Genomic DNA, 20976 nt, shown 5'->3' on the forward strand with positions numbered 1-20976 from the left:
TACCGTGGCGGGTAACCTATAGTTGTTAATTTCTGTGTCATTTGAACTCTTGTGGAGAGTTGTCTTAATGGCAATCATACCCCATCTTCTTACTTTTATATTTCTACAAATAATATGATTTTGTGTGAGTGTTATCCATCATTGAAGCTGTACGTGTATATTTTTGACGAACTTGTGTTGTCGGGTTGTTATTTCAATATCTTGTTTTTTTTATCCCATTATCAAATCTTTGTTCATTTTGTTCGTATTTTTAGCCAGTAATCAAATGGTTAAAATTATGATCATCAAGAAAGATGTGGTTTATTTACTCTACTATCAGGAATATTTGAATTGTCTTTAGTGATGAAAATAAACTTCAGTAATCCTCCTAAACTTGGAAACTTAAATCCTTTCCATGGATTCTCGTAGCGACCATTCTTCAAAACAAGTGGATTGGTAAATTCATAAGACAAACAATCACGCACTGCTTCTGCCATTTATCTAATAAATAAAATTGAGTATAATATTGTACATAAAATGATATATACATGGCATTCTTTAGATAAAAAAATATTGTTAATACCAACATTTTTTTATAATTGTGAATGCTCAGAATCTTCTGATGAAAAAAAATACATAGGTGAGTTATTTTGAATGGCAGATCGAAGAGTGACAGAGAGCGTATAACGTAATTTGTCGAAATGCTATTGCATTTTATAACTATGTATGTAACTTTAGTTTCCTACAATATCTTTATAAATATATTGTTTAAATATACTTTTTCACTTTTTTGATCTTTTGGAAAATGTTGTTTGTGCTGTATTTAGACCCCTCTACCAAGAAATTTGTTTTGCATGCTCACGTATAAAAATTGCGGTTTTTATCTAACGCAATGATAGATTTGAACGTTGTTTTCAATCTAGACTTATATTTTTTCGTTTGGGCTTGTATTACATTTGCCTTCGGGTATATATGATCCGTTCATCCTATTTCGACTCTTCAAAATTCAAGAGTCTATCCTAAATTGATGTAAATTATATGGCCTTCCAAATACCGTTTCTATTCCTAACATCACTGAAGAGACATTATAATTGTCGAAATCCGGATATGGTCTACAAATTTTTGCACCTCATGTTTGCGGTATACCATCTTTTCCGCAAGTTTATTGTTTTTTGTTTGGTATAAAATTAATAATATAGATCCACTGTGTTAAATCTTGTGATCCGTTTATTTGGCAATCGCCAATGGCAGTCAGCAGGGTTTAAGAACATCCGTTTTTCGACCTGTTAGTCAAATGCGTTTTGTTTAAATATACTTTTTCACTTTTTTTGGTCTTTTGGAAGATGTTGTTTGTGCTGTATTTAGACCCCTCTACCAAGAAATTTGTTTTGCATGCACACGTATAAAAATTGCGGTTTTTATCCAACGCAATCATAGGTTTGAACGTTTTTTTCAATTTAGACTTATATATAAATATATAATATATATATAGTCTAATATTTTCCTGTTTATACTCTGTCTCCACTGTACAATAATCTTGAGAGTCCATTGTACTGATCTACCATCGGTCTTCACAAATTTCAGCAAACTCCGAAACAGTGGTGACGTTGCTTCGCTAAGCTATCATATTCAACGTAGCGTCAGTAAGGAGGACGTAACCGCTGTTTCGGAGTTTGAAATTTCAGTTGTGTAACAACAACACGAAGGGAAATAGTTAAACAAATGCAATAAAGGCTAAGCGTAATATACATTGTACTTTATCTTTTATCTTATTTTCATTTATGAAATATATAATATCAGAAAATTTATCACAAGAGTCCCTTTACTTTAAAGTATAATAGATAAGAATCATATATTTGAATAACGCGATAACACAAAGAAAAATTTTGGAAAAAAATATCGCGTAAAAATAGAATAATTTTTCTCAACACTGGCTTGCTCGTTTTGATTGGACGAAGGAATGACAAACTGGCATGTGTTTTCATTTATTATTAAAAGGACTGAAGTAACAATAAAAGATAGACAGATATACTTGTACTTAAATCAAAAAAATGATATTAACAAACTACAGTTATTTGTAAAATAAAAGAAACCTTAATGACCCATCTTATGAAAGATGGGGTTACATTCGTAAAATAACAATAACATATATCATATAAAGTTGTGTATGTCTATCAATGTATATAGAATACCTACAAAACTCTTTTTTCAACAGAGTAAAAAGTATGCCAATTTTGATATGATCTCAAAACTAAAAGATTTTTAAATTGAGCTATCCTTGGTGAGATTGCGGGCATAAATGCAGTTCCTAAAGTTTCAGACAACTTTGAAGCTAAAACTGAAACGCACTCTGTCCATCCAAGTCAATAGGGGACATAGATGATGTATTTTTTTATTTCCAACTTAAGAGTTATGCTGCTTTCTATAGTAAAGCAAAGTTTGACAAAAATCATTTTCTATTAAAGAATTATTCTTTACCAAAAAATAACAAAAGCCACCATTATAAACCATGGTTTGATTCCAAATGCAAAGGTATTTAAAGTTACATTTTGCCGTATTTTATGCATTCTTAATTAATGACTACACCCTCAAACTCGGATGAGTCGAACCTCGGATAAGTCGAATACTTTGTCCGGTCCCTTCGACTTCGACCTTACAAGGTTTGGCTGTAATTTGATCATAGTACCCGGTATAAAATGTGTATTTCTTTTGTACAGCAACCTTGAAATAATATTAAAAAGTATTATAAAATTACACTAAAAAACCTCATACGAGATATAAGAGAATCAAAAGAGAAAAAATAAACAATGGAAAAAATTTTAAAAAAAACAACACGAAATAGACGTTTTTAGATTTTAACATTAGAAAACTTCTGCAATAAATATTTAGAGGACGAAGAGCATATCTTTTTATTTATCTGCTTTATAAAAACATTCGATAGAAGTTTGGTATTTTTATGAAATTTCACAATGTTGTAAATGATGATGATATCAAATTGGTTATATACTTACTTAAACCTGTTACCTTGGTTGGTGCCACACCGATATGTTCTTATTAGAACTAAGTTGTAATGCTCGGAAGAAAACGTAATGTCGACTGCTCTACCAATAATATTAAAAACGCACAATAGGGTGTAGACTTTGTGTCACATTTAATATATTATTTGCATTATATTTCAATTGAATGTTCTACACATGGATTACGCTTTATATTGATTGCATTTTATCCAATAAAATATTTTTTTAAATTTAGTTGGTAAACGTTTTGTATTTAGAACAAGGATGTACTTATACTATGAGTTATTTATGTTTTTGGTTTATGTAAACAACCGTTGTATCGTCGTCATAAAACGTAAAACTTTACTTCAAATGTAATCCAACTTTTCTTAATCATCCTAGTAAAATATAAAATCTTTTCGGAAGGCATTATTTACTCAAACGTTTGGAAATAAACAAAAATCAAGTATATACGCTGAATTATATCGCCTGCTGTACTGATCGAGATTGAATATAATTTCATATCGAAATTAATTAATTTAAAGGTTTAAAACAATTATCATATTAGTTTAACAGGATCCATGTCAATGACGACAAGGTCAGATGAAGAATGCTAAAAGGACATGTTCGCCTTACAATTATCCCATACACCATCTATAGTTAACCCATTGTTTATAGTATCTATGAAACAGACCTAAACACAATAGCTAAACATTGACCATTGAACCGTGAAAATAAGGTTGAAGTAAGATGAACCCAGCCAGACACACATGTAGAATTTCGACATTCCATACAACAAATATAGTTTACCTATTGCTTATGGTATCTGAAAAACGAACAAAACAACTAAAATTTGATATTCATCCATGAACCATAAAAAAGTTGTCAGGGTCAGATGAATATGTTCACCTTACAATCATTCCATTCACCAAGTGTAGTTGATGTGTTACTTAAAGTATCCGAAAAAAGACCAAACCACAAAATCTTTACATTGACCAATTAACCAAGCATGTGAATTTAAGGTCAGATAAAACCTAACAGACAGGTAAGTACACCTTACAATCATTCCATACACCACATATAATTAATTGACCTATTGCTTAAAATATCGAAAATACGGACTTGACCACGAAACTTAACTAAGATCACTGATCCAAGAAATGAAGTCAAGGTCAGATAAACCCTCTCTGACGAGCATCCATACAGTGCCATAATTAGTATCTATGTAATAGGAGGCATTAATATGGAAGGAATTTTGAAGCCATCTTAGTACCCAGAAGCTGAGCAGTTTTTCGTACTTTGTGTTGTTTTTCCCAAACATCTTAAAGTGTTATTAAATCCTGAGCAGACAGTCTACTTATGGGCATTATTGATCTGGTCCATGCAAGTTTAGGTCGACAATGCAACTGCAGAATACTAAAGCAACGCTGAAAGAAGCAATTATATTGGTTTTTTATTTAAGAAGGACTGCGTGTGCAATCGCTTGTTATATGGTATATTTTGCTGTCATGTCTTTAAATTATTTTGTGAATTTCTTGGGGTAAGTCCTCGAACTATTGGATAGCATTTCGAATTTTATCAACTATGAAGTCTAGAATATCATCCATCAAATTCTGTAAATACCGTGACAATAAATAGAATTAATAAAGCATTTGCTTCATTGCAAATCTGTCGCTTTTCTATACCAGAAATATGTTACGTTAGCTATATTCGGCAAATAATTTCGGAATTTTTTTATCCTCAATGTTTGTTGACCATAATATCATTCTTATTGGCGATAGTACTTGCTCTTTAAGACAGACCAATTAAAGCAACTCTCGTTCATTAAGATTGGACATGAGCTTCCACAAATCCACATTTATTATTTTTTTATTTGATGTAAGTTTCTAACTTGCTTTTATCATTTTATATCATTTTGGTTTGCCAGAAATAAGAGGCAACTGATTGCATGCCTTCACATAATTTATGGCCCTTTCAACTGTTTTGATTCGAGCACCATTAATGAACACGATGAAGGTGAAGGTCAATCAGATTAAAGAAATAAATTCGCACTGCAACTTGTTAAAGCATTTACCGAATTGGTATTGTGAGCGGGTAAATCCTCTCAGACAAGAATAGTAAATAAATACACTTCAGACGCTTATTCCAATGCATGTTAAAGGATGAAATGACACATTATGTAATAAAAACAAATTTGAGAATTTTTGCTAAAAAGATATTTTAATGTGATGAACTGGAAATAATGGTTCAATCTATCAACACGAAAAATTTGTAAAACAGAAGAGACAGCAAAAACGGTTTTGTTTATTGAATTCTATCCACATAACAGCTTTGTGTAAATAACGGGTTCAGTTCAGTAGAGTCAATATTGTAATACATCTAGGGAGTAACAGTCTGTTATATTAGAGACGATACACCAACACCTTTATCTGCAGGAATTTTTCCCTTGGTAACTAATCGTGATTTGTAATAGAGACATGTGTTATTTGGTGTCAAATTAAACTGAAGAGACATTAATTGTCAAAATGAGCATTTGGTACTGTTATAATGGTACCATTGAATATTTTGCTATTAAAACATTTGTCACAATAAACTCTCTTTTATTTCTGTTTTAATTCACCTTTACAACATATACAAACTTGTTGAAATTGAAATAATTCTCAAATACAAAACATAAAACTTGTAACAGTAAACACCTAAATGTGAAACGTGTATTAGTACACACCTGCAAGTGAAACTTGTAACAGTACACACATGTAAGTAAATTCTTTAATTATACATATCTATAAATAAAACTTGCAACAGCACATATGTGAAACTTGCAAAAAATACACTGATTTTCTTAATATTTAAACATAGTATTGAATGATTACAAAAGTTCTACATATTTCCCCTAGTTGTTTCATTAACCTAATGTATACTAATAAGGTCATACTTTCTGTATTTGATGGTATTTGGACTGTCAGAAATTATAAGATGTATTTTAAAAACTTATTACATAAGTGAATATTATCACAAATTTAGTATAAACTTAAGATCGAAAATTTCACCAATGTCAGTAAATCATGCAATGTAGGTCAGGGAGCCAGTTCTGTCCGTGTAGATACATATAATCAACTTGTGTGTATTTATTGTAGATCATATACTAACATGTAAAATATAACCCGCTAAACACATCAAATGGCACAAATATTGCATTCATTCATTTGTTTATAAAGTTTGACTGTAGGTCAGAGTGACACAATTTTTGTAGAAAGCTGTTCTGTTCCACAAGCTGCATATTTTCAGTAAGTACAGTGGTAGGTCACTTTTAAACTGAAAACTGAATTAAGATTGCATACTTCTTGATTATTCTACAAATATATGTTAACATCTCATACAGTAACCAGTAGAAGAGAATGTGACGAAGCTTTCTCTTAGTTTTTTCAGCAAATGCAAATTAAAAAGAGACGTTTCAACTTTGATCTGTCATTTTGTTTTTATTATAACTCCCATACTATCTAAGTAGCATCAATATAACTATATTTCTTAACATGTTCATAATTTCCTATACACCTGAATCTTACAAAATTTAACAATATAATTATGTAAATTAAACTGATAAATACAAAATATAGATATGTAAATACTACAATAATGCATTGTATATTTCTACTTTTCTTAATGCTTTTTAAATAAGACAATAGCTAACAGTGGAAAAAACCAATAACAGACCCTTTTTTGTCCACTCATAAAATAGAAAATCTTCCCATTCATGGATTCATTTTTTTGTTCATCATTTTTAAAACAAGAGCCCCCCTCAGAGCTTGGATCACTCACTTATAAAACTTAATTAAAAAATAGGCAAAAACTTGAAAACTAGTAAAAAATCTTCATTAAAGGGCAATAACTCATATTCGGAGTCAACCAATATATCATGAATTAAGGGCAATTACAACTATAAGGGGTCATCCAATGGTTTAAGTTATATTGCCATTCTTGTAGATCTTGTATTATTGTTGATAATTTTTGCAATCCAGAATTTCTACCTATCAAATATATTTTAAATATGCACAAGTTTTAAAAAACATGAAAGTAAAAAAAAATCATCATTTAAGGGCAATAACTCCTATAAATTGTCATCTGATAATTTTGCTTAGTTGGCATTTCTGTATATCTTGTTTTGCTGATCATTTTTGCTGTTTTCAGTTTCTACCTTTCTATTACAATTTTTGAGATAAAGACAAAAAGTTGAAAATCAGTCATTATTGTCATTAAAGGGCATTAACTACAACAATAAGTCATTCAATTGTTTTGGTCATCATGCGATTTTTGTAGTTTGTGTATAGCGAAGCATTTTAGCAGTCAACAGATTCTACTGAACTATTTTTGATTTAAAGATAATATTCAAAACCTCAAAAGTTATTCAAAAATCATCATACATGGGCAATAACTCCCAAAAGGATTTATCTGATAATTTTGGTGGAAATAGGAAGGAGATAGATTTTCAATTTTTTAGCATTCTTGCCTTGTCAGATTTTCTCTATTAGTAAAGGTTTTCAAGATATTAGATATTATCCTGATAGTAGATGCATTTTACCTTTAAGTTTGGTTGAAATTGGTCCAGTGGTTTCAGAGAAGATTTTCTGTTAAAGTTTACGGAGGACAATGCAAACTTCCAATGCCAAGTGAAGACAATAGTTTACATGGTCTTTTGGGCCTTGTGAGCTAATTGAGGCAGTAGATATCAAGTGGACATTCAAAACTGGTAAGTCAATAGGTTACTGACAACGCCATGGAAAATGAAAGACAGTGAAAAACCAAACAAGTTACAATACATGTAAAAAACTAGATCAAGATCTAACCAAAGAAAATCACAAATATATGATTTAAAGAAAGTGTGTATATTTGGACAAGTAGCTAAGGTCCATTAAAAAATTGAGTGACCTCTACTTTCATTTTAATGCATGAATGATGTTTTGCTTTAAGATCCCTGAGTTCTTTAAATGACAACAAATTTTGTCATTTAAATTAAAATTGATTGTCAAAAATACTGAATTGGTCATGACTTGCAAATAATTTGTACTATACTTTGAAATTTTGTAGTCACAAAATGGCTTTTTATGATCTAAGTCTATGGAAGTCATAGTGAAATTATATCTGTGCATACTGCTGTTAAAGTCAGGAAGTTCTTAAAAATCTAATCTTGGATACAATTGGCCAAATGCTCTGACAAAATTCATACACCCTCAGATCATCAAGTTCTAAACCGAAAGTGTGATGTATACATTGATTTTAAAGAATCAGACAGCTTTGCCTTACTACAGACAATAAGTTGTTAGCATTTCCATCTGGATCATACCCCACTCCTAAATGATAGAATTAGAAAATAGGTAGTAGGTTTCTAACATATCCCAAAGGTGTTTACACAAGCCATCGTTGTCTAGCTGTGTTATAGATATGAAGTCATTCCGTTTAGTAGTACATCGAGAAATGTGTGACTAAAATAATCATTTTAAGTCATTCAAGGACCATCTCCTTTTCAATTTACATTTTTATGGATTGCAAGTGTCACATTTGTATGTTTAGTCATTCATCACCACTAAGCTTATCTTTGCCAATAACATGAACTCTTCCATGAGGTAATGTGAAAAAAGATGAAATAGGAATGTTCTTGTTCTTCAGCTCTTCTGTAAGTTTACTTCTTGGCTCTAAGTAATGCTGAAATGCAAATAATGCAGAAATTTAGACATAAACAAAACAACTTCTAACAAATAATTATACCTGCTAATTTTGGAAAACAAAATGACTGCACTGCATACTGATATTTTTTCTTCACATAATAAATATCTCTCATATTAAAATGTCACTAATAAAAAACTAGAGGCTCTAAAGAGCCTGTGTCGCTCTACTAGGTCTATGTGCAAAATCAACAATGGACTCTTTCCAACATTGTAGACAAGAATAGAAATCATGACAAAAATTTTTTTGTTGATTTTGAATTGCAGATCATTATGTCTGCTCAGTTTCTCTCTATCTTCTTTAATTTTTGCTCAAAACACAAAAGAGGGTAAAAAATCCTCAGTTAAGGGCCATCACTCCTATGAAGAGAGACAGTCTACTAACTATATCGGCAAATTTTGACTTGTTTGTTGATCTTGCCTTGCTGACCATTTCTGTTATTTAAAGTTTCTATTTATCTAGCATAATTTTTATCATATAAGCCAAAACGAAAAAAGAAATGGTAAAAATTGTCATTAAAGGGCGATATATCCTATTATGTCTGTTTTTTTTAATCACACATCGTTGTCAATTTAATGGAATTTGATGTGACTGTCATACAAGTGAGGGGTTTAGCACTATAAAACCAGGTTCAAACCACCATTTTCTACATAAGAAAATGCCCGTACCAAGTCAGGAATATGACAGTTGTTGTCCATGTTGTCATTTGATGTGTTTATGCTTTTGATTTTGCCATTTAATTAGGGACTTTCCGTTTTGAATTTTCCTCGGAGTTCAGTATTTTTGTGATTTAACTTTTTTCCAATATGGATTAATAAATAAATTTCCTCTCTATTGTAACTCTAATTAGGAGTCGACTGACGATTTCGACCATTGCACACTTATTTGTAGATCTTGTCTTGTCTTGCTGATCATTTTTGAAACTAAAAGTTTATATATCTATTATAGTTTTCAAGATAACGGCAAAAATGAAAAAAAATGGTAAAATTTGTCATTTAAGGACAATAACTCCTATAAGAAGTCGCCTGACAGTTTTGACAACAATGAACAATTGGTAGAGCTGAACATTCTGAACATGTTTGCTCCCGACAGATTTTCTTTATTTATAACAATTTTCAAAATAATAGACAAAACTTGCATTGTATCCCTATGTTCTATTTTTAGCCATGTTGGCCATCTTGGTTGGCGGGTGGGATCGTCAGACACATTTTTCAAACTAGATACCCCAATGATGATTGTGTACAAGTTTGGTTAAATTTGGTTCAGTAGTATCAGAGAAGATTTTTGTAAAAGTTAATGGACTACAACAACGACTACGGAAGACAGACGATGCCAAGTGATGAGAAAAGCTCACTTGGTCCTTTGGGCCAGGTGAGCTAAAAAGGTGTTCTTTTTTAAATCTAAGATTGCATGATGAAAAGAAAATCCTCTACATAAAAGTGAAATCACAATTTATTTCTTTTTATCACCTCCTGAATCAAGAAAAAATATATACCCTACATCCCCTTTCATTCACATCTATACAGAACGATTTACCTCCAAACCACAGGGCATTATTTTGCTAATCCCAATTGAAAACTTTTTTAATTTGTCATCTGTTTGAAAATTTTAAGTATAACGATTTATCTGGAAATTTATGTTTGCAAATCAATATTCTCCTGCTATTCCATTGGCCAAAGTTACATAACAGAGTTATGTCTGAAAAGGTAGTCAAGGTCTTAAAGGGGATGTTTATACAGTTTTACATTGCATTATCATTTTTTGTCAATTGGAGACATGTTGAAGGGTTAGTTGAGATCTTTGAAAAAATAGGTAACCATATAAAAATAATTATATGTGGTTTTATTGCCAATGACACAACTATCCACCAGAGTTCAAATTACGAAGATACAAGCAATTATAGTTCACTGTATGGCCTTCAACAATGAGAAAATCCATACCATATAGTCAGCTATAAAAGGCCCTGACATGAAAGATGTGAAACAATTACCATACTTATTTTTGAGAAAACTTAGGCTAAACTTTGGGAATATTGATAATTTTGTTAAAATTTTCTGACAACTTCAAACTTTTCTAAAATTGATATTTTTAGCAACAAAATCTGATAAATGCATGATTACTAACCTCTATCAATAAGAAATCTTTTCATGACATAAGATGGCATGCCAAAAAGTGTTCAAAAACATGTGACATGCTGTTTTGCTCTAACAACCATACAACTCATAAGTACACTTAACTGATGTAAACTTTTATCATATTCAACAGGTGGCTGTTTGGCTAATTTTAGATCATTGTCTGATGCATTTTAATTACAGTTTTGTTTAAATTTGCATGATAGCAAATGCAAAGGGAAAGATAGTTCTGGAACAAAATTGGGAAATAATGTCTCAGGGCTAATGATATCTCATTGAGGATATCAATTACACCTGCCAGGAAGGATGATATGGGCTATGACTTAATATTCATAGTTATCAACCCACACACTTTTCCGATCCTTTGTAATACACAGTGTTCCAACTGTTTACATACAGTCTATTTTTGGCATGTCATGATATTATTTCTCATTGCTAGAGGTTGGCAACGATAACTGATTGTGATTAGCAACAAGTTTCAAGTGACTTTGAATTTGAGTCCATTAACAATATGTTTAACCTCTACTGCCAATATAAGTACTCAAAATTTTCTGTACATCTCTTTTTTTCAATTTGAACATTCCTCTCTTATTCTGTTGACTTTTTTCTAAATATCTACAACTAAAGTTCCACTAGTATATAAAGTTTATCACTGGTTTTATTTGAATTTCCTTTTAATAATTACTACAAAGAACATTATTTAACATCTACAGTTAGTTTAACTGTCTTTGTAAATGCATCCTGAGATGTAGTTTTACCTCAGTGGTTAATATAAATGTTCCCCAGTGAATTCCCAGAGAATTTTCTGCTTTAATATCTTCATGAATCTTAACAGCTTCTTCAGGGTTGACATGCTGATTCTTCATAAAGTTTCTGAAATAAGAGGACATTTTACTCCATTGAAGCAAATGAAATGTGTCTTGTACATTCAATATTTATAATGCTAAAATTTTATATGATGACTTTAATATGCTGTTGAATAGGCAACTTATACAAATATTTTCTTACAATTTACGTGAAATATTACTGACTTTACTGTATACTTTTATGCCATGATCTGTTGTGGAAGCAAATTGTGTGAAAGGTAGACACAATGCTTTTTTTACGAGGAAAAAAAAAAGATAAGAAATGACTCAGATAGATTGTTTTAAAATCCCATTATAGAGAACGACCAGATAATGGAGGCCTGTTATGCCAACACCCATTTCTTTTCAGGAATAGACAGCTATCTTGACTTTTGTTAATATAAAATATGCATGAAATATTGTAAATTAATTTTCAGATTCTACAACTTTCAATAATTTTATTTGATTTTCTAATGCTCTTCTTTTCATTTTCACTATATTGTACCAAATAATTCTTAATACTCACTAAACCAAGTATTTCTAAAAACTATTATATGGATAAATTATTTGTGACATCTGATGTATAATATAAGCAAAAAAATGCTATTTACTTACTAGAAGTCAAAGTCATGTACATATCATCTAAAGAGGCTAGTGTCCCTAGAAATTAATCTCAGAATTGGCTTTGGTTTGTTTCAAGAATGTGTTGTTTTTTAAATAAAATAAAAAGTTCAATGACTTAAATTTTAGTGATTATTCAATAAATTATCTGTTTCTTACCTTGGTTCATATGCACCTATAGGTATAGCTGCAAAAGAAAATGGACCATACTTTCTCCCAATCTGTTCAAATCCTTCACAGTAAGCAGTATCCCCAGCGAAGTAAAAACTATAATTAGGTCCTTTCACAATCCAACTTCCCCATAATGCCTGTAATAAAAATAACAGATTGTTTACAGCTAAACCATCTAATGCAGTGACAAGTATGGGTCATTTTTAAAGACTGAAAAACATGAAACCAATCAATACAACAGGTGATATCAGGTGCTACCAAAGGGTACGCAAATCCTGCTCCAAATGTGGCAAGTCTATTAATTCAGGCAATAACAAATAAACAAAAGTCAGGAGCCTCTGGCCTTTGTTAGTCTTGTAGTTTTTTTAATTTTAGTTCATTTATATGTTTTGGAGTTTAGTGTGACATCCATTTTCATTGAACTAGTACACATTTTTGTTTAGGGGCCAGCTGAAGCCCGACACCGGGTGCAAGATTTTCTCGCTGTGTTGAAGACCCATTGGTGGCCTTTGGCTGCTTTCTGCTCTTTGGTTGGGTTGTTGTCTCTTTGACACATTCTCCATTTCCATTCTCAATTTTAATTTTCATTTCTTGAACAAAAAGGGCACTAAAATTAGTTTTCTATAAACAATAAAATGCTCCGCTGGGGCACAGCTTGATACGACCGCAGAGGTCGAACCCTTAACAGTTGGGGCAAGCATGGACACAACATTTAAGCTTGATACAGCACTGAATTTGGATTGTAATTAAATATTTGACACAGCATAGGTTTCTGACACAGAATAAAAGTGGTCTAAGAACTTAAAAATTTTTAATTTACCTATTCAAACCATATCATTATTATTTGCTTTTATATATAAATCAGAAATAACCAATTTAAAATGGAAAATTTTAAAGAAAAAAAAGGAAAAAAAAAAAAACCCTTATAATTCATCACCCCCAAACTCAATCCCAGCCTTCCCTTTGTGGTATGGTACCTTGCAGTACAATTTCAGAGAGATCCATACACTTGAACACAAGTTATTGTCTGGAAACTAGAAAAATGCTTATTTTTGGCCCCCTTTTGGCCCCTTTTTCCTAAACGTTTAGGGCAATTACCCCCAAACTCAAACCCAGCTTTCCCTTTGTGATATGGAACCTTGCAGTACAATTTCATAAAGATCCATACACTTACACACAAGTTATTGTCCTGAAACTAGATAAATGCTTGTTTTTTTGCCCTTTTATGGCCCCTAATTACTAAAATTTTGAGAGAATTACCCCCAGCCTTCCCTTTGTGGTATGGTACCTTGCAGTACAATTTCAGAGAGATCCATACACTTGAACACAAGTTATTGTCTGGAAACTAGAAAAATGCTTATTTTTGGCCCCTTTTTCCTAAACTTTTTGGGCAATTACCCCCAAACTCAATTCCAGCTTTCCCTTTGTGATATGAAACCTTGTAGTACATTTTCATAAAGATCCATACACTTACACACAAGTTATTGTCATGGAACAAGAAAAATGCTTGTTTTTTGCCCCTTTCTGGCCCCTAATTCCTAAAATTTGGAGGCAATTACCCCCAAAATCAATCCCAGCATTCCCTTTGTGTTATGGAACCTTGTGATACAATGTCAAAGAGATCCATACACTTACACACAAGTTATTGTCATGAAACAAGAAAAATGCTTGTTTTTTGCCCCTTTTTGGCCCCTAATTCCTAAAATTTGGAGGCAATTACCCCCAAAATCAATCCCAGCATTCCCTTTGTGATATGGAACCTTGTGGTACAATGTCAGAGAGATCCATACACTTACACACAAGTTATGTCTGGAAGTTACAAAAATGCTTATTTTTTGCCCCTAATTCCTTAACTGTTGGTACCATAACCCCCAAAATCAATCCCCACCTTCCTTTTGTGGTATTGAACCTTATGGTAAAATTTCATTGAGATCCATTCACTTAAACTAAAGTTAGAGTGCGAAAACTAATGTGTCTTCGGACGACGACGACGACGTCATACCAATATACGATCACAAAAATTTTTTTGCGGTCGTATAAAAATATTGCAACATTTTTATAAATATGGAAAAGCCATAAACACCTTACTAAATACCCTAAAACAGCTGTAATAATTTAAGAACCATTTATGAAATGCAACAAGAGATAGAATAGATATTTACCTTATTAGTATCAATTAAATTTCTCTTACACCAATGTTGACATGGAGTACAAACTAACTTAACATCTGTGTTTTTAGGAAATACAGACTCTTCCCACCAAGTTAATTCTGTAACATTTTCACATCCAACATTTGTCATCCATTGTTTTGTCCCTTTAGGAACATACCAAGCCAAATCTTTCCCAAATCTCTCATTCAATTGCTGGACAGACCCATGATCTAAATGGTCATAATGTGTATGGCTTATAACTACAATGTTGATGTTTGGTAATTCTTGAACTTCACATGGTATTGGTCTAAAACGCTTTGGTCCAAACCATTGTGACATAGAAGCTCTCTGGCTAAAAATTGGATCTGTGAGAACCGTTAGGCCATCAAACTGAACTAGTACACTAGCATGTCCTATCCATGTGACCTGAATATCATTGGGAGGTGGGTTATTCAATCTAGCAAAGTCAGGTTTTTCTACTGGCAGTGTTTTGTCTAATTCCTAAAAAAAGTTTGTGAACCACATGTTATAAAGCGTTTTTACATTACAGAACTGTAATTAATTATTTATTTTTGAGTTTATTGTTTAGGTCAATCATTGATAAATGATTAAAAGCAATGTACTATTATTTTGAAAACTTTTCATCCTTTACTTTTTACTAAAAAACACTTCACAGGCACTTGTCTCTGAATAAAATTACTTTTTCACCTTATTTTTGTTTATATTTTGACTAGCAACTAAATTGTTAAAAATATGACCATATAGAAAGCTTAAGTATACAGTGTCATGATTGTATTTACTTGACTTTTAGGAATATTGGAGTTGTCTTTGCTGATGAAAATGAACTTCAATAATCCTCCTAAGCCTGGAAATTTAAATCCTTTCCATGGATTCTCGTAGCAACCATTCTTTAAAACAATTGGATTGGTAAACTCATCTGGCAAGGTATCACTCACTGCTTCTGCCATTTATCTGATAAATAAAATTCAGTTTAAAGAATATACATGAATATAGACATCTTTAATAAATTGATGAATGGTTAAAATCAAAATACTTCGTCTTCATTCATATCTGATTACTTCAGAATAAAAATGTAAGAAAAATATGACTTCTTATCATTGTTATGCTGATAGTAACTTTGATTTTAATATGATATACAAATCTGTGTTTGTTTGATCATCTTCATGTGTTAATTTATTCAGTATTTACATGGTTTAGTAAAAAAGCTAATGGAAAGTGAAGAGGACCCATTAAGGTACAGAATTCGACAATCGATTGATTCAAAAACAGTTAATTTTTCCTTCATTTTTTTATTCAATTCAGTTAAAAAGAATGTATTAAATAGACACTTTAACGATTGATTAATTCAACAAAACTTTAACGAACAATACGATAAGTAACGATTGAAAAACATTTGTCGAATCAATCAATTCAATTTATTCTTGATGAATACTCAATCGTAACGATAGATACGATCGATAACGATTGAACGTCATATGTCGAATCAATCAACCCAATTTGTTTAAGACGAAGTCACAATCGTAACTGTTGACAACGATTGAACATCATTTGCTGAATGAACTTTCACAGTTTGGTTTTTACCACTACTCGATCGTAACGATTAATAACGAGTGAAGATCATCTGTCGAATCGACCTCCACAGTTTGGTTATAACCACTACTCAATCGTAACGATCGATAATGATTGAACATTGTTTGTCGATTCAATCAACTCAATGTGTTTGTGATGAAGACTCGATCGTTCCGATAGATAACGATTGAACGTTATATGTCAAATCAATCAACTCAATTTGATAATGGTAACTATTAATACCATTGATAAAGATTAAACATGATTAGTTATACTATATTTACAACTCAAGCACTGGGAGAGATAAACTCTATGAAAATAACATATGTAAGAATGGGTATGGTGTACACACAATTGAAAAATGTACAAAAGTTGCAGCACAGGAACAGCGCTTTTATTAATTTGCTGTTTGAAAGATTTTAAACACAGATAAAACCTTTTTAACCTTAATTCAAGTTTGAAGACGGTCCATAGCACCGGTTTGAGCATTCTTTACGAAAGTATACAGTGACAAAACTGTACCATGGAAAAACACAGAGAACAGAGGCAATATTAACAGGTGAATGAGTATTTCGGAGCAATACAATATCACATCCTGGTTGCCTGGATTTTTTCACGATTCATGCTATTTCTAAAGGGCATAATTCACCAAACATCATTCCAATCAACTGCAAACTCTATTGAATACGATCGTGCTAGGTTTAAAATATTAATATAGAGTTGACTGAGTTCATTATATTGATCAACTGTGGCACAATTGTATCAATTGAATACAACCAATACGATCATGCTAGGTTTGAAATGTTAATATAGAGTTGACTGAGTTGAATATATTGATCAACCGTGGCACAATCATAACAATTGAATACGATCTATACGATCGTGCTAGGTTTAAAATATTAATATAGAGTTGACTGAGTTGATTATATTGATCAACTGTGGCACAATCGTATCGATTGAATACGATCGATACAATCGTGCAAGGTTTGAAATATCAATATAGAGTTGACTGAGTTGAATATATTGATCAACTGTTGCACAATCGTCATGATCGAATACGATCAATACAATCATTTTTTACTTGTTTTGAAAATTGTATATTTTATAACAATTTCTTATTTGATTTTTCTTATGTGTGTGTTTGTTTGATTATTTTGTAATTGTTTGTTTATTATATTTCAATGCATTTCATGAGGGCCTCAGGGAAGATTAGTGTTATAGCTAACTGTGTAACCCTCTTTAAATAAAGAATTATTATTATTATTATTATTAATCGTGCTAGGTTCATTATATTAATATAGAGTTGATTCAGGTGATTATATTGATCAACCGTGGCACAATCCTATCAATTGAATACAATCGATACGATCGTGATAGGTTCATAATATTAATAAAGAATTGACTGAGTTGATCATACAGATAAACCGTGGCACAATTGTATCGAGTGAATACGATCGATACGATCGTGATAGGTTCATAATATTAATAAAGAGTTGACTGAGTTGATCATACAGATCAACCTTGGCACAATTGTATCGAGTGAATACGATCGATACGATTGTGCTAGGTTTAAAATATTAATATAGAGTTGACTGAGTTGATTATACAGATCAACCGTGGCACAATCATATCGCTTGAATACGATAGATACGATAGTGCTAGATTTGAAATATTAATATAGAGTTGACTGAGTTGATTATATTGATCAACTGTGGCACAATCGTAACTATTGAATACGATCGATACAATCGTGCAAGGTTTGAAATATTAATATAGAGTTGACTGAGTTGATTATATTGATCAACTGTGGCACAATCGTATTGATTGAATACAATAGATACGATCGTGCTCTGTTTATTATATGAATATACAGTTGACAGAATTGATTATAAAAATAGCACAGTTGACTGAGTTGATATATCCCGACACGAAGGAAGTATGTTAATTTGGTACAACAACTGTATTGAATCGACAAAATAATACGATCGAAAACAGTGACAAGATATTTATACTATATAAAAAAAAAATGTCAAATCAATCGCTGTCAAATACTGTACCATACTCAGATCATGCACATAAATTCAGTGTGAATTGCTGGCTTCAAAGGCAAGGAATTCTTTTAAATGATATAAGAAAACAATTCAAAAAGATGTTGGCTTTCTCCTATACACTTAAAGTCTTTTTGAATTGTTTTCTTATATCATTTAAAAGAATTCCTTGCCTTTGAAGCCAGCAATTCACACTGAATTTATGTGCATGATCTGAGTATGGTACAGTATTTGACAATCGATTGATTTGACATTTTTTTTTTTATATAGTATAAATATCTTGTAAATAAAACATAAATGAAAAAAAATGAATATATGAGTTTTGAGAAGAATTTTTGGTCCTAAATAAAAAAAAATTCTTCTCAAAACTCATATATTCATATTTTTTCATTTATGTTTTATTTATTTATTATGTATTTTTGTGGTTACTGGATTAGTAAAACTGCATTTAGAATACGCTTCAACCTTCCACCGTTAAGGTTCATCATAACAAATGGACAAATATGTCCGTACTTTCACCTCAAAAACTACTCTGTGTACAGACTTACCTGTGCAGTTTGGAAAGTTTAAAGGCCTGGCATCCACTAGATATATAAAAGTTAAATGCATTTTGTGTTTCAGAAAGATAAAATCATTTTTGGATTTTGATGGGCATTTTTTTTTCCTTCCTGCAGAAGATGTAAAAATAAACAAACACCTAAATTGCATTTGATACTGTCCACTCAGTTACTACCTTTTACTCACCTATAGATGTATTGATATCTATTGTCCAGCCAATCAAGGACAATCAATACAATACAAACTAGTTGTTACCTGAGAGGGAGCATCTCAAAGTTGTATCCAAACTTAGTTTATTTTTACACCTTCTGCAGGAATGAAAAAAAATGCCCATCAAAATCCAAAAACGATTTTATCTTTCTGATATGCAAAATACATTTAACTTTTATATATCTAGTGGATTTCAGGCCTTAAAACTTTTCAAACTGCATAAGTTCGTATGTACACAGAGTAGTTTTTGAGGTGAAAATACGGCCATATATGTCTATTTGTTATGATGAACCTTAAGGACTAGGCCACTAAAAATTCCATCTACAAGATATATCAGGTTCAAAGAAAAGCAACAAGATACAAACAAGTGTAAAACAACTTTTGAGATTCAAATAGTGTCCAGAGAAATTTTCTGATTCAACCATTGCTCATAACAGATCATAACACAGAAGGGTACAAGTCAAATCGGCACCTGGTCAAATCGGCACCCATAGAAAAAGTCAAATCAGCACCTGGTGAAATCAGCATCTAGTCAAATTGGCACCTATTTAAAGTCAATTCGGCATCCAATAATATTTGATATAATATATATTTATAAATAATTCTAACAATGTATAAATGATCTTTCTATTAATAATTATTTTTGGGGTTGGATTTTATCATTCATTACATCTTTAAAAATAAATTAATAAATTTATTGTTTAAAGTTTTCTCAACATTCTATCGGACTGATGTTTTGATTAGTTTTCTTTTCAATTAATTAATTAATAACTTTTATCAATTACATAATTAACATGTTTGTTGTTTTAACTCTATACAGGTAGTTATTGCTGTTTTTTCTTCAAAAACTTAATAATAAACAATGAAGCCATTACCCAAGCAGTTGTTTAATTATGAGAAAATTAGATGCAATAAAAGGGAAAACTATGAGTTCATTTCATTACTATCACTAATCAAACTTGCATGCAAAATAATTAGCAATTAAGGTGGTTTTTCAGGAAACTTTAAACAGCATTAAACCAACAATCATGCAAAATGCTCAACTAGTTAAAATATGCATAAAAAATATTCAATACCTTGAATACGCATTAAGTTGAACGAAAAAAAATACATACAGAAATCCCCCCAAAATGTAAATAGGTCAATACTTGTTTAACCCCTTCTTTATTTTAATCTTTTTGCTTAAAATACTGAAAAAAACATATATTAAACATATCTAACATGGGTGCCAAATGACTTCATCGGGTGCCGATTTAACCAGGTGCCAAATTGACCAGGTGCCGATTTGACTATACCGGGTACCGATTTGACCAGGTGCCGATTTGACTAGAATTCCCACAGAATCCCAAAAGGGACTGAAACATGTAGCATAAAGCTGCATTACTTGTTGAAGGAGAAAATTACATTTAAGAACTCAAACAAACTATACACCACAACTTACAGAATAAATCAAAGAAAGGCCGAAAGCCAATGTGTCCGTGTCTTTCGCTACTCTGCTATACAGTAATTTGCACAAATTGTTGCGTAAGCGTAGGTCGACATTTAGAACATTTGAAATGTTCCGGGTTATTTAAATATGTTTCCTTGTACTGTTGTTTCTTAACCAAACAAGGTAAAACTTTTCTTAAAAAGAATTCCAGTTTCTGTCTAAACTATTCAACATGTTGTCTTCTCTGATATATTTCTACTTTCATTTTATTTTGACAAACTTTCACTTTGACCGGAAGTTACGTATGGAAAGCGGAATTAGGACAACTCGGACCATAAATATCTCGGACCAGGACAACTTGGTAACTATATGCCGTTAATATATTAGTCCAAGCCTTTTTATGCTGTCAGCAACGCTGCCGACGCAGATTAGACGGAAATCAAGGCTAGCTAAAAAAGAAATGTAATTTGAATAAATAAACTTTAATTTGGATGGAAAAAAAAACACTATGATTGACCAAAAGAAA

The 20976-nt window shown here is 31.5% G+C and overlaps 1 protein-coding gene across 4 annotated transcripts in view; it reads right to left on the reverse strand.

Moving 5' to 3' along the window:
• The window catches only part of LOC127728114 (N-acyl-phosphatidylethanolamine-hydrolyzing phospholipase D-like), a 30474-nt gene extending 9733 nt beyond the window's left edge, over window positions 1–20741 (reverse strand). The window contains exons 1-6 of one of the 4 annotated variants that reach the window (XM_052235347.1): window positions 20463–20741; window positions 15416–15587; window positions 14628–15116; window positions 12454–12602; window positions 11587–11701; window positions 5555–8675 (exon numbers count right to left, since the gene is read on the reverse strand). In XM_052235347.1, the coding sequence (XP_052091307.1) occupies window positions 8544–8675; window positions 11587–11701; window positions 12454–12602; window positions 14628–15116; window positions 15416–15583 (1053 nt within the window). In that variant the 5' untranslated portion in view covers window positions 15584–15587; window positions 20463–20741 and the 3' untranslated portion in view covers window positions 5555–8543. Of the gene's footprint in view, window positions 1–5554; window positions 8676–11586; window positions 11702–12453; window positions 12603–14627; window positions 15117–15415; window positions 15588–20462 lie in introns of those variants that run through there. The other 3 variants (XM_052235351.1, XM_052235348.1, XM_052235350.1) reach the window with 3 other exon arrangements.
• Between the last annotated feature and the right edge of the window lie 235 nt (window positions 20742–20976).

The sequence above is a fragment of the Mytilus californianus genome, unplaced genomic scaffold (genome assembly GCF_021869535.1).
Source record: "Mytilus californianus isolate M0D057914Y unplaced genomic scaffold, xbMytCali1.0.p SCAF_2, whole genome shotgun sequence".
In the NCBI taxonomy this organism is placed as follows: Eukaryota; Metazoa; Mollusca; class Bivalvia; order Mytilida; family Mytilidae; genus Mytilus; species Mytilus californianus.